The sequence below is a fragment of the Salarias fasciatus genome, chromosome 10 (assembly GCF_902148845.1).
Source record: "Salarias fasciatus chromosome 10, fSalaFa1.1, whole genome shotgun sequence".
Classification (NCBI taxonomy): Eukaryota; Metazoa; Chordata; class Actinopteri; order Blenniiformes; family Blenniidae; genus Salarias; species Salarias fasciatus.
In genome coordinates, this window is record NC_043754.1 from 20,586,899 (window position 1) to 20,601,141 (window position 14,243).

At 45.7% G+C, this 14,243-nt stretch overlaps 1 protein-coding gene across 2 annotated transcripts in view; it reads left to right on the forward strand.

The window, feature by feature from the left end:
* Positions 1–1,218: 1,218 nt before the first annotated feature.
* zbtb16a (zinc finger and BTB domain containing 16a) overlaps positions 1,219–14,243 on the forward strand; it is a 137,589-nt gene continuing 124,564 nt past the window's right edge. The window contains exons 1-3 of one of the 2 annotated variants that reach the window (XM_030101049.1): positions 1,219–1,506; positions 4,756–5,748; positions 5,896–6,082. In XM_030101049.1, coding sequence (XP_029956909.1) covers positions 4,845–5,748; positions 5,896–6,082 — 1,091 coding nt within the window. In that variant the 5' untranslated portion in view covers positions 1,219–1,506; positions 4,756–4,844. Of the gene's footprint in view, positions 1,507–4,755; positions 6,083–14,243 lie in introns of both variants that reach the window. The other variant, XM_030101048.1, reaches the window with a different exon arrangement.

Below are 14,243 nucleotides of genomic sequence, written 5' to 3' on the forward strand. Positions count from 1 at the left end.
TGGCTGCAGGGTTCATTTCATGCTTGTATCCATGTTTGTGCCAATAATGGGACCAATGCCAATACTAGAAGATCAATAATGAAAGTTTGGAAACATGTCAGGTTCACTCTGCTTGTGAAAATGTGAATGAGACCATCTAAACCTTGTTGTGCAGCAGACCTGCAACCTGCTTTTTTAAAAAAGATTTCATCTTTTCCACATTGAAACAGGATGTGACAGGTACACTTTAGTTATTTGATTAAAAAAACAAGAAAAAATTCAGCTAATTTAGAGAACATCATGTTGCTAATTGGATTTTTTTTTTTCATTTTTTCAATGTTGTGTAAGAATATCAAACTTACTCTGAGTCATTTAGTGGGAAAGATGTGTCTCTGAGAAGTCAAAAAGGCAGGTTTATGGATGAAATCAGCCTGGAACTGATGTAAACTACAGCTGCCAAAATATGTATGAACCACGCTGAAGACTTGCAGTAGAATTCTGATCACTTCTATCCATTTAGCTTTCTACGTTCATGAAAATTGGCTATTTTTGAAGTCAAATAACATGCAGTTGCCTGTTTTTTTTTTTTACTTACAGATATTTTCTCTTTTTTAATCCCATAGCAAAAGTCAAAAGCATAAAGCTTTTACTTGAAAGCATAGGTTTCAGAGTTGAACATCCCGAGAACATCTGAATCGTTTTCAAGTGATTTCAAGCCTCAAATGCTCCCAACTGGGAGGTGCAGGCATTTATAAACACAGCACTGACTGATCAGGCTTTTCATTTGTAAGAAAGGAATTAGATTTGACAGGATATAGGATGCGATGAGTGTGTGGGTGCGTTTCAGTCTATGGTGAGGTCGCTCAGCAAACAAGTGGTGTAATTCCGGCCACTCTGTGAGTAGCTGCTCACTCAAGTTTATAAGGCTGCCACCCCTTGAAAATTATAATGAAGTGTGAACAGTGTGCTGGTTTCAGAGAAGAAGAGTGTGAATGAGCTAAAAATGTCAGAGGGGGGGGTTCAAGAGGGTTTCTTTTTTTTTTCCATATTTATTTTTATTACTTTTCACACAGATGAAGCCAAAGCTTCAGTGTGTGGCAGGAGTCTTGAGGACAAACCGCGGGGTGGGTGGGGGGGCGTGCGCGTCCGAGCAGGGGGGAGGGAGTAGCAGGGAGGAGGGAGGAGGGCAGGCAGCGTCGTTCACCTTTCGCTGTCACGCCGCGGCGCGCGCAGAGCCCGGCCTGACACGAGACAGCCCCCTAGGTGTCTCACTTTCTCAGCGTTTGCGCGGAGCGGAGCGGAGCGCGGCGCCGGCTGCGCGTCTGCCTGCTGCTCGTCTGGCTGACTGGCTGCGTTGACGTCAGCGCCGTGTTGATTTGCTAAGGCGAGAGAAGAAAGGAGTTAGTGCGTGTTGAGAGAGCGGGTACTGCGAACTGCCTTACTATGCTGTAGCCCCCAAAATCCCCCCCTCATTCACCACACGGAATCCAAAAAAAAAAAAAAAAAAAAAAAAAACGTGCAACTTAGGTGAGTACCGAATCCGGGCTGAATGCAGCTGCAGCCTCCCGGCGACAAGTGCCAGACCCGCTACTCTGCATGCGTCTTCTCGGTCTTACTTTCATTCACCATATGGATGTTTTCCGTGCGTTTGTGTCGCGCCGGGGAGCGCTTCGCGTGTCCCCGTTCAACCTCGCGCTGAAGTTAACAGGCGAACGCGACTTTGGCACGCAAGTTGGCCCCGTGCACCGGAGTTGTGCGTGAAAACAAGTGTTTACCTGATTGCGCTGCAAGGTGTCGAAGTTTGCATTAGCGCGCGGCAGCCTGTTGTGGAGATGTTAAGGTTGACGTAGCCCCCCCTCCACCTCTTTCTGTCGGTCTGGTTAGTATTCCGGGGATCGCGGGCAGAGGACGTGAGGTCTGGCTGTTTCACCGGGAGCCAGACATGGCATGACGCCTCTCTGCGCGTGTGACTTTACCGGAGAAAACGCCGTTTTTTCGTTTTTCTGTTTTTTTTAATTCAAGGGAAATTACGCATTTTTTTTAATTATTTTTTTATTTTTTTAGGACGGCGACTCTCGTGCCCGTCCTTGCGTCTCGAGACGCACCAGTGTGGCTTATTTAGCCGTGATGACATCATGATGAGGACTGGACACACCGGTCCTCACGCGCCAAACAAGCCCACATCCAGCCACTGTACGCTCAGACAACAATTGACTGACAGGCAGCTGGATCTTTGATACCCATAATCGGCTTGCCCGAGCACGCACGTCGCGCCGTGAGGTGGGGAACTAGTAACAGATACAAATTGATTTGTTATTGAGTCTGTCTGATCTCTCTTGTCCCCCTTTCACTCTCTTTTTTTCTTCTCCCCTCCGTTCATGCTTGAGACAGATTTCCCTAAAAAATCCTCATCTGTAACTGTTACGCAGCAGCGTTTGGAGTATTTCATCCTGCCTCAAACAAAGTCCACCTGTGCGTGGCTGGCTCGGGATTGGCGTGAGATCCCGTCTGCGTGTCTACTTTTTATTTATTTCTTTCCCCCGCACGCTCGCGGTGCCTTGATTGTCTCCCTGAGAGACACTGTACCGTTTTGCTCCCCGCACGTCTGTGTCTGTCAGTGTGGCTCATGGTCTGGAATATTGAGCGCTGTTTATTCTTGTTGTGGCTGGCTCGTCAAGGCGCGCTGTGGCAGACAACTCGTGATCAGATTGATTATGCTGCCTTTCCCCTGTGAAGTCGGCCTAATGTGGTTATTGTCAGCGATCTATATTGTCCTCCGGGGAGAAAATCTCTCCTGGGTTAATGTACTTAATGTAGTGCGCGATGTTTTGCATAATGCATAATGCTGTGTGTAATTTGTCTGGTGCGACCGGGCAATTTTAACGCCGTCTAGACGCGCGCAGCCTCGTCTCCCCGTCCTTTTTTTCTTCTTTATTGCAATTATTTTTAGAGAACAGACAAAGTCCCCAAACAGCAACTTTACATCGCGTCCTTGTGAAGCCACCGCTCGGCTGATAACGCTCAGAGCGCAACAAGCATTGATCATTTACGGGGCCATAAATCGGAGCTATTGGCATACCTGTAATAAAGATAATGTCAGCGGGGTTTAAGCATGATCTCTTGTTGGCCGAGAGGCTGATCTCAGTTAGAGGGAAAGCTTTGGCTTTATTATCACCCACCTTCTCTGTCGAAAAAAGGGAAGACCGTCCAGTGCCGCCCCCCTTCCCCCCCAAAAAAACCTGCAGGATTGTTTTGCGTGATATCGCACCGCAAACAATAGGTGCCAGCATCATTTACCTCTTGTGCGTTTGGGTTTCATGCTCGTTTGATTGTAGGTTTTTGAAGTGAGAGGATTATTAGTCTTATTAGAGAAGTCTTGCTCTAGTTAGAATGATGACATTTCCTCGTCTTCTCTCTCTCTTTTTTTTTCCTCCAAGTCCGATCTAAATGTTGTGAAGGGATTAGGAACAAAAACAAGTGTTTTAACTTCTCCGAATCTATGTTATTCAATTCTTACTTAATCACAGCAGAATTAAACATACTGGCAATAAACAAACAAGTTTTTGAAAATTAATTTTCTCAACACAAGAACTGAACAAGCTGTCAGAATTTGCTTTTTCTTGTCACTAATCTTATTTATTGACAAGGTGAAGGGATAAAAACAGCTGTCAATAAAGGCATTCTCAGAATTAGTTAATTGATGTACTGAGCTGGTAGTCACTCAATCATCCCTTAATTTATTTTCAGTATATACTGTGGGCAATGCTTATTTAACCGGAATATTGAATAAGCATTATATTCTCATGTCAGGCTGAATAAGAGGAGTAACTGAGATGTCAATTATTTAATGTGCTCGTAATGATGCAACTGGTTATTTTATTTGAGGCTGTCTTCATTATTATCGTCCGGGTCACAGCTTGATTTATAGATATGAGGAGAAGCAACATGTTGCACCTGTTAACTTGAATAATGAAGTTATCGGGAGCCACGCAGACAGTGATTCATACAGGATTTTCACCGTTGGTGACTTGGAGCTGGAGAGGCTGTTTGGTGCGGCCGTGTTGTGTGCTTTCGCCTCATCCTGCTTTCCTTTCCACCCATTTCTGGCCGCTGCTCTCTGCTCCCGTCTGTGATGAGAATACTGAGTAAGATGCTATTTAATTTCAGAAAGGCTGCTGACGGTCTTTGTGAGCCGAGCGGCGCTGAAAAAACCCACAATTCACACTTGTTTAGCTCGTGTACGCGGCCATCATGTAAGCAAATGAAGACATCTTTTTAACATAACATATGTTGCACTGCTTGGTATGCAGGATGAGGCTGCTGGACGGCTCACAAATTGTCTCCCCTCAGAAATCTACAGTCAATACTCTCCGCTGATTGTAAGAACAATGCCACAGCACAGAGTGTTTACCATTCCTGCAGGATATTTGCAGCCGGAGACTCCAGTGGCTTTTACACGTGCTATTTACAGAAATATAGTGGTCTATTCTAAACGTACATTCAATGACAAACTAATAAATATTCCTTCCAGTAAGTAGCTGTAGAATGGGTTTTCAGCATTTCAGATCTGACTTCAGCTCGTGTGCATTTTTTGCATGTCTTTAATAAATAAACATCTGTCTGCTCCTTTAGTTTTTGAGGGAAAAGGAGGATTGCGATGTTTGGATTTGAATGTGTGGAAGCACGTAGTTTCTCCTCTCCCAACGTTTTTGTTGTTGCATCAGAATTTCCCAGAGGTGATTTTTTTTTTTCTTTTTCATTCTCCTTTCCATACAGGTTCCTCCTTGTTTACAAAGATCGCTAAAAACACTGCTGAGCGGAGAAGGCAAGCCTCATGAGTCGGCCTCGCGGATTGCATCGACATAATGGATTTAACTAAAATGGGTATGATCCAGCTCCAAAACCCCAACCACCCCACTGCCCTGCTGCAGAAGGCCAACCAGATGCGTCTGGCTGGGACTCTGTGTGACGTGGTCATCATGGTGGACAGTCAGGAGTTTCACGCTCACCGGACTGTGCTAGCGTGCACCAGCAAAATGTTTGAGATCCTCTTCCACCGCAGCAGCCAGCATTATACCCTTGACTTTCTTTCACCAAAGACTTTTCAGCAGATTTTGGAGTATGCTTACACTGCCACGCTCCAGGCTAAGGTGGAGGACTTGGATGACCTTCTGTATGCAGCGGAGATCCTCGAGATTGAGTATCTAGAAGAGCAATGCCTCAAGATCCTCGAGACCATCCAGTCCTCGGACGAGAACGATGTCGAGGCCAACGCTAACGACGGTAGCACAGAAGAGGACGACGAGCGCAAAGGCCACAATGGAGCCAAGAACTCCAAAAAGCATTCCATGGAAAACCCCTATCTGTCAGGTACCCATCAAGCCTCCACCATGGCAGGCATGGTCGACCAGAGTCCCTCTGTCTCCACTTCCTTCGGTCTGTCCACCATGAGTCCCACCAAAGCTGCTGTCGACAGTCTGATGAGCATCGGCCAGTCTCTGCTCCAGCAGGGCTTCGGCGGAGAACACCTTGCCCACGGCAACTCCCATCATCTAATGCCCGAGATCAAGACCGAAATGATGCAGGTCGACATGGGCGGCAACGGCCACGACAGCCCCCAGAACATGGAGTCCAGCGCTTCCAGCAACGGGGAGCGAAGTGGGGAGGACAGGAACCGAGACGGTCCCGGGACACCGACCAGGAGCAGTGTGATCACCAGTGCCCGCGAGCTGCATTACGTCCGCGATGAAGGCATGGGTGACCCTCAAGGTGAGGTCAGCCAGATGGGGCTGGAAGCCATGGCCGGAATGACAGAGAAACATCTGGCCTCGCTGTACTCCCTACCTGTCAATCACAAGTCCGATGTGATGATGTCCATGCCGGCATCCATGGCCTCTACTCTCCCCATGTCCCCAGCCCTGGCTATGTCGATGGACTTCAGTGCCTATGGGGGACTCCTGCCACAGAGCCTCATCCACAGAGAATTCTTCAGCAAGCTCGGGGAGCTGGCAGCGGGCATGAAGCCAGACAGCAGGAACCAGCACGAGCGGTGCAATGTTTGTGGTGCAGAACTACCAGATAATGAAGCTGTGGAGCAGCACAGGTAAGACAAGTTTCTGTTTTATCCATTTAAAAAAAAAAATTAGATTTGAAAAATCAGTTATTGTATGTCTTTTGATTGATTATTTCTGGATGATTCAGAACGTTCAAACATGCCTACAATTAATAAGTGAAAATTAGCTGTGTTTGACTTTGAATTCTAACTAGTCTTTCAGTTCAATCAAGCTTTGACTGAAATGGGGAAAATCACTTTTTACCCCCTTGATCTGTGTGGACAGAGAGCAAGTGATGTCCTTCTGCGATCACACACATCTTAGTTCTGTGTGGCTGACAGCTCAGGCCCAAAGATTCACTCCTGCAGTAACTGCTCGGCCTGCACAGGTGACTGCCGAAGCAGTGCTGTCTCAACATTGTCCAAGACCATTAGTCACACCGTGCAAGATGTGGGCGGCAGCTATCACACACACTTTACCAAAGTGGAACCCCCTCGTCCAAGGCCCGAATCCCCTCCCCTTTCCCATAACTGCACAAGGGGGGTCCTTATTAGCTTGATAATTGGAGTTGACGGTCAGCCCAGGAAATGAGTGCTGAACCCGGTTTTTGAGACAAAGAGGTGGTTCTAGGAGAGGAGAGTGGCAGTGAAGGCAGTCGGTTTATAAAATACGTCTGACAATGAGTTCTGCTACTTGGGGGGGAAAAACAAACAACAACAGCCATTTCATGTTATAAAACGACATGTGAGTGTATCCCGCTGTGAAACTGCTGCAGAAAGCACAGACACCTTGTAGAAGTTTCACGCATCTTTGTGGATTTTGCACTGTCAGGGTGCCTTTTTTTTCTCTCTCTCTCTCTCTCTCTACGATGAAGGCCACCTTCTCACCCTGCAATGTTTGCTTAAATCAATAGGAATGCACAGTGGTTAAAGTTCACTTGAGGATTTCAGCCCCATCACCCATCCCATCCCGAGCCGGTGTTTTGGCAATACATGGCTAACTGAGCACTGAACTGATTCAGTCCAAGCTCCTTAGTTTCTAAATCTGTCTCTCTGTTGTTTTTAGAAAATACTGAATATTACAGAATGGCTTTTACTCCAGAGAGAGGTGTCCTTGTTTGCAGCCTTCCTCTACAGTGCAGTGTTTTTGCTCCAGTTATACCAGCGGCGAGGATTTCAGCTACTTTGTAGTTTTGTGGTATTGACAGTTACTCTAAAAGTCTATTGACTTGTTTAACCTTCACTCTTTGTTTTCACTCACTGAATAGTTGACAGTTCATGCGTTTGGGAGTTGATGTGAGCTGTTTATGATCGTTTTCAGGTTAAGTCACAGAAATACCCTACAGCTTGTGTGTAAAATGCAAAAAGTAGTGCAGTCTTATCGTATTAATGGTCAGGCTGCACGAGTCTCTAGCTTGAGAAAAGTCTGGCGTGTGAAATGGTTGCCTGTGTTTCAAGAGGAATTTCATCAATTCGCTCAAGCTGGGAAATCTTGTATCAAAGGAGATTTCCAAACCGTTTCATGCATTGATCTTCCCGCTTCACTCCATAGCATACTAATGGGTTAATTTAGACTGGTTGATACTCCGACACGACACTGTTTAATATTGTATGCGCTGTCCTGACAGCCTCCTGAAGTATAAGAATCAAACCTTGCATCATCTGCCGTCTGCTTTGCCGTCCGCACATGAAAGGTCTGCCGTGCTACCCTGAGATGCCTGATAATTCAGACACTCCTCATGTCCTCAGAAATTCCTCTGTGGGTCATTTGATAGCATATCAAGACGCTGCTTCCCCCCCCCCCCCCTATTTACAGCCTGTCATTCTGCTGATTCTTTTGATGTCAGTGCGAGATGTTTTATTTCAGACGAGTGGAGTCGTGTTCCCTCCGACTAATTACACATCATTTCCTCACTGCCACTGTGTCAGGGTCACCGCTGCTTCTTCAACAAAACGTTAAAAAAAAAAAAAAAAAAAGTTGGCAAAGTTCACATGGTGCAGGCAGGTCAAGTCAAACATGAGTGTAATTATATCCAGATGTGGCGCAGGTCAGCGGTGTGAGGTGTCTGTCTCTGCTCCCATGTTAAAATGAATGCACCAGAAAGTACCCACTTCCTGTATAAATCTCGTCCCCGCTCCCTTTCATTCCTCGGTGCCCTGGATTATATCATAAAGAGCGCCGCCACGCCCAGGCTGAATACACGGCGAGACGTGTGTAAGGAGTCGCTCTTGGGATTTAGAAACATATGCTGATAAGATGTGTAAGCACAAGGGATGCTACCTAGAAGTTGGGTCATAAAAATTCATGTAGGCCAATCTCACAAAAATTATTCAGAGGTGTCTGACACCAGAAGCTCGTATTGAATATCTTATCCGAATATCAACGTTGTCTCATTTCTCTGTTTAGGTCGTAAAATCAAATAAAACTCTGCTGATTTTAGACACAATTAATAATTTATCACTCTTGTAAAACAGTCATTCTGCTTCAACTGACGTTTCTTTGATAAGTTATCAAAGTTTTTCCAAAGTGTGGGTGTAATATGAGCACCGATTTCTTCCTGAAATAAATGAATGAAGCTAAAAGTAGGTTCTCGAGGTTTTTAATTTTTGCTAATTTTAAGCAATCCCATTGTGACCAGGACTTTATTTCCTCTCTGAATCTTCTCCAGCAGGGCACCACCTCACCTCCCCTGCGACAAGCTGGGATTTATTTCTTAAAGGAAGCCCGGGGTGAGCGTTGTTAGGGCTTCAGGCAGACCGGATTACAGCAATATTTTAGTAACCCTTACACTGTGTAAATAATCAACACAGGAAGGGCCTGAGTGATTATTAAGAAAATAAATGCATGATGCAAAAGGCTAATTCTGCAGAGGCGGGGTAAAAGAAAAGAAAGAGGAAAAAAAAAAAAAAGAAAAAGAAAAAACACATGCTCCTCTGCTTGGTATTCCAAACACAGCATCCAATTCACGGGAACTAGCCTTGGGTTTATCTCTTTCACTTAATCGTCCATTCTCATGCAAATGATTGACCCTCGCTGTAATGTACATCACATAAGTGAAAAAAAGAGCCTTTTTTTTTTTTTTATAAAGGAGAACCTTTCCAGCAACAAGCCGTTAAACATCACCGATAATCATCAATGCTGTCATTTTATAATAGTCTGGCTTTTCCTTTAAGGAGACGGAGAAAGTGTGAATGAATGGGTTAGGTCAGCGAATCCCCTCTCCTTTGTTTTCCCCGATGTCATTTTTTTTAATTTTGATGAAGGTATTGGAGAGAAGGGGGCATACGGGGCGGGAGTGGCAGAAATAATCACCCCTGCATTAACCCCCGCACGCGCGCGCACTCATGTTCATTACTTTTCACACACATTCCCCCTCGGCAGCCGCGGCTGCAGCCAGCGCTCACTCTTCCGTTTCCTCTCCTTTTGTGGCAAAGAGGAACGGAGGGCGCTCTAATTCCCCGGGCCCCAGGTGTTTAAACAGCGGGCCCAAGGCTCTTATCTGTGCATATCAGAGTGGGAGCAGATAACCCTTGGCACTCCTTCTTAGTAAACCAAGAGCAGATTGAGCCCAGATAGCAGTCCATAGCGTTTGTTGCAGGTGATAACGATGTATGCACACACACACACACACACACTCACATATATTACCTGCATGTTGTAGAAGTTTTTTTTTTTTCTTTTGTACTTGTGTGTGTTTGGCTTACGATCAACCATTAACTGAAGGAGGTTTTTTTTTTTTTTTTACAACATTCAGTCAATGATCAACTGCTTGTTTTAGAATATTTCATTAATCTCCTCTTGAAATAGTCTCACTTTACTCGATGTGTCGTTGTTTTGTGAATGAAGCTTTAAGAGACTTTTCCTGCTTGTCTGCTTGATTGACACGCCTGAGCCGTTCAGTCCGCTGTGGTGGGTTTCCACTTCTTCATCCCTTCTCAGCGCCGTCCAACCAAGATTTGGGATTTGTGGCCTATTTAAGCAACCGGCATTTTGGATAGTGGTAGTCATTTAACAGATAATTTTTGGTTCCTTTTCAAGCATCGGTGATTTTTGAGGAGTAATCATCCTAATTTTGTGGGGATTTATTGACTTACATGCCCTGGGTATCAGTTTGAACTAAAACAGAAAAATCTTTTTGTAAAAATGCAAACACTTGTTTGATTTAAATCAACATAGATGGAACAATTTTGCAGTCACTGTAGCAACTAATATCATCAAATGTCTCTAATGAGACCCACCAGAAGCAACTGAGCCCAGAACTCAGTTGATTAGATAAAGAAATGTAACACGATGCAGTCAAAACACTGAAAACCAGTGAATTTCACTGATTGTCTTCTTGTGTTTTGATGCTTCTGTGAGTCGGCAGTGTGGAAAGCTGTAAAATGGTAATTGTAAGAAATGAAGCCACTATTACAGACCAAATTGTTGAAGGAATGGATCAGAAACCTTTTTAATATGACAGGTGTTTTGGCTTTTTCCCAGGATGCAGTGGTTGAGACACATCAGAAGTGGTTGAGGGAAGGGCGTCCAGCTGATTGGCCCATCATGTCTGTTTGGAAAGAGCCACTGTTGCACAAATTGCTGCAAACTTTAATTCTGGCTGAAAGAAAAATGTATCCGCGATGTTTTTCTTTTTTTTTTTTTCCTCTGGCACATCGCAGCTCACTTCATATGAGGCTGCTTTTCAGTGCTTTTCGTTCAGGCTGCTCGTGCTGGCATGGACTTATGGAAGTGTTTCTGAAGAGTGCACGAGTGTCAAGAAGGCGGTTGAATAGCTTCTTCTTTTAATATCGTGTTTAAGGCCGGGTTTAGCGTGCAGAGTTTATTGGGCGAAGATGACTCATAGATGTCTCTATGAGGAGAGAGCGAGCTGGTAGAGGCGGCCTGACGCTCTGGGCAGTGCGCCGCTGCTAAACCTTGAGTTCTGGCATGTGTGCTTGTGTCGCATTGATATGCAGCACTTATCTAAACATCGCTACGCCGGCGTGTTTTTTTTTTTTTTTTTTGATGGCGTTGGTCCTTACAGCATGATAATGTGTCCCGCCACAGTGCAGAAATCGTGCGGGAATGATGTGAGGACCGTGACTAACAGCTCAAGGTGTCGACCTGACATTCAAATTTCCACAGACCCTTGATCGTATTGAGATCAAAGATCTGTGCGACCGAGGATCCGGCTCTGACATCTGTGTTGCCTGATACCAGTGGACGTTTCCAGAGGTCCTGTTGAGCCGTTGCATTGATGGGTCCGAGGTGTCACGGCAGCACAAGCTCCTTTTTCATCTTGCGGCTGATTGTTGTGTTTCGTTTGACCTCGTCTCGGTTAGCATCTGAATGTGAGTTTGAGTTTATATCTCGCAAATTTGCATAAGAATCATCGAGGATTTTTCTGTTTCCATGCAAGTTAAAGTCTGTATGTTATTTTCATCAAAATGTAACCCCACAAACTGGCGTGCAGGCTGAGAAATCCTAATTGTTGTTTATTTTCGCTGAGATATGACAAACAGATGCCTAATGCAGTGTTGAATCAGCAGACACTGGTTTGTAGCATTTGTTGAGTGCGATGTCAGCGCTCCCTGCTCCGATATTGCACTCAGACGGCACTATAAAAATAGCTGTGCGGGAAAGGAGATGGATAAATATGTGTGATGTGAAGTAGGTAGACTGATATTTGCTTTATTGTCTCAGTCTTGCGCGGCGAGTACAGTATGTCACCTTTGATCTGAAATAAAATAACTCAGACTAAAAACAGCAGCAGGCTTGTGATCCTAACCTGTAAAACTGTGCAAGCATTTTCCTGCTTCCTGAAAGCAGCCCAGCAACAAAGCATCCATTACATGGCAGTGGATTACCCTCTATTTGAAATCACTCAGTGAGCTAAGTCTCCCCGGCTTGCACTCAGAGGTACAGTACATGTTGGTGTAATAATCCAATAGCACAAAAAGCCTCACTCAACGAAAACACCTCTCCAAGAAATACCTAAGCCACAGACAACAGCAGAGGGCTTATTCAAGTCTGGCTGCCACATCGTCTCTCTTTTTATCCTCACACAGGTGCTTTTTTTTTTTTTTTTTTGCCCCTTATTGGAGTTGCAGTGTTTGTTTATGCCCCTGAGGAACTGCCGCTTTGACCGGGCCCGTGGTGATAGCCACAGCCGAGGCAGCTGCTGGCTGAGGCCCAATTATAGACAGGCTTTAAAAGGCTCTGGTTGAACCGTAAAGATTTACACCGCCATCGCTCTGATCTCAGATCTGGGCTCTGTCCTCACTGTCAGGATAGGGAGATGTATCGATTAAAGACTTAACACAGGGGGCTACATCATGTGGAATGGTCCACACACACACACACACACTCGCATACACACATCTTTCGACAGATCAGGCGTTTTATTTTCATGCGGCCTCTCAACGTCATCAGGTGTCAAAGCAGGAGCTCGTTCTTAAAGAAAATTAGCTGGTTTGGGGAGAGGGTGAGTGGGGAGGGCGTAGCACAAGGGATGGGGCGGAGGCAGGGGTGGTTGGGTGTTTCTAATATCCAGACAGTGGCTATGGCAATGGAGGGAGGCGATCTAATCAGCAGGCTGATTAGATCGCCTCCCTCCCTACCCGAGATAAGAGTGGAGGGAGGTGCTTTTGCAATATAGGTTAGCAGCTTGACTCGGTGCGACCAGCTGCCTCTGCGTGGCCAACAGCGCTCGGCAGACGTGGCCTTTGCTGATGCGGTCTGGCATGGACTGCTACGAAACAAACACACTGAGGCCCCCATCTTTTGTCTCTGTGGGGGCCTTGTGGTCTGAAGGGAGGGGTAAGGATAACATACAGTACTGGAAGTTGGCCTTGTGTGTCTGTCCATGCAAGCGTATGGGATGTTTTTGTCTTGTTTTTTTTTTCTTCTTCTTCTTCTTCTGAAGTGGCCATGATACGGGGGCTCAAGGGGAGTGCTAATTACAGCTAGTTATCAGGTGCCATGCAAATGTGTTGTTATCGGCTTCAACTTCCTGATGTCTATCTCGGTCCCAGATGCTGCTCTCTGTGTTGTGTTACCATTTCTCTCTAAGTGCAGTAGATTTCTTTCTTTTTTTTTTTTTTGTCGTTGCACGTGTTTAAGACTGATGTTGAGCTCGCAAATCTCTCGGCGTGCTTTCTTACTGTATTAAAGTGCGTGCATCATTGTCAACTTTCCCATCAAAACAGAGAAAGTCAATAGAATTAGAATGATCTGGCCTTAAAGCCCAGTGGGTTTTAGTTCCGGTTCATGGAGCCCTTCCTGTGTTCTCCTGGACCTGAACGCTCTGGGTTCTAATCCCATCGATATCCCATTAGCATCCCCTCTCTGGGTCCTCGCCACATGAAAGAAGACGTGTCGGTTCCCTCTCTCTGATTCTATCACTCTGGCAGACCGTAGGGAGGACGGCCACAATGAGTAAATGTGCTCGAGCCAAAGGGCCAACCCAAGTGTGCGCACAAATGTCCTGTATGTGTGTGTCTGTGTGTGTGTGTGTGTGTGTGTGTGTGTGAAAAAGCTGCCACTGCCACCTCGGAGGCCCCCTAGCCTCCCTGGGAAGTATCAAACCAGAGCCCCTTCGCGGCTTCCAGCGAGAGAGAGCTCCTAATTAGCCTCTTTGTTGCCACTTGAATGGTTTGCCAGAGATTGGCAAGGGGCCCCAGTGGAGTGATACCAGCACGCTAAGAAGCTGGTCATAAAAATTACCCCCCATTCTCTCCGCCGTCACCTGTCACAAAGGAGCTCTCAGGTAGGAAAGCGAGGCCGGAGGAGCGCCGGGTGAGCTTTTCATCCCCCCACCCCCCGCCCCGCGCCCCCACCCCATCTTCAGAGGCCCAGGAGCCATGTTGGCTCAACAGGTGGATTCTGGGGTTGCACTCGCCACTCGGCTCATAAGAGGGCAGCGTATAATTAATAGCAGAATGAATAGGCGCGGTGGCTTCTCGTCGCCACTGCTATTGCTAATATACACTCTTAAAAAAAAAAAAAAAAAAAAAGCCATTGAGTTATTTCAAAAGAAGTTAATTTAGCATGAAGTTGTGAAGCAAATGGCTAAAAATGAGTAAATTAAACTGACCATTAGTGAATCAGTTTTAAGACAGATGCTTTGATTTTTATGGCTTTTTAAATGAAAAACATGCCACTACTTTTAGTGTGTAGAAGAAGAGAATTCTGGGTAAAGTGAAGTAAGGAGTCATCTTCAAAAACTGA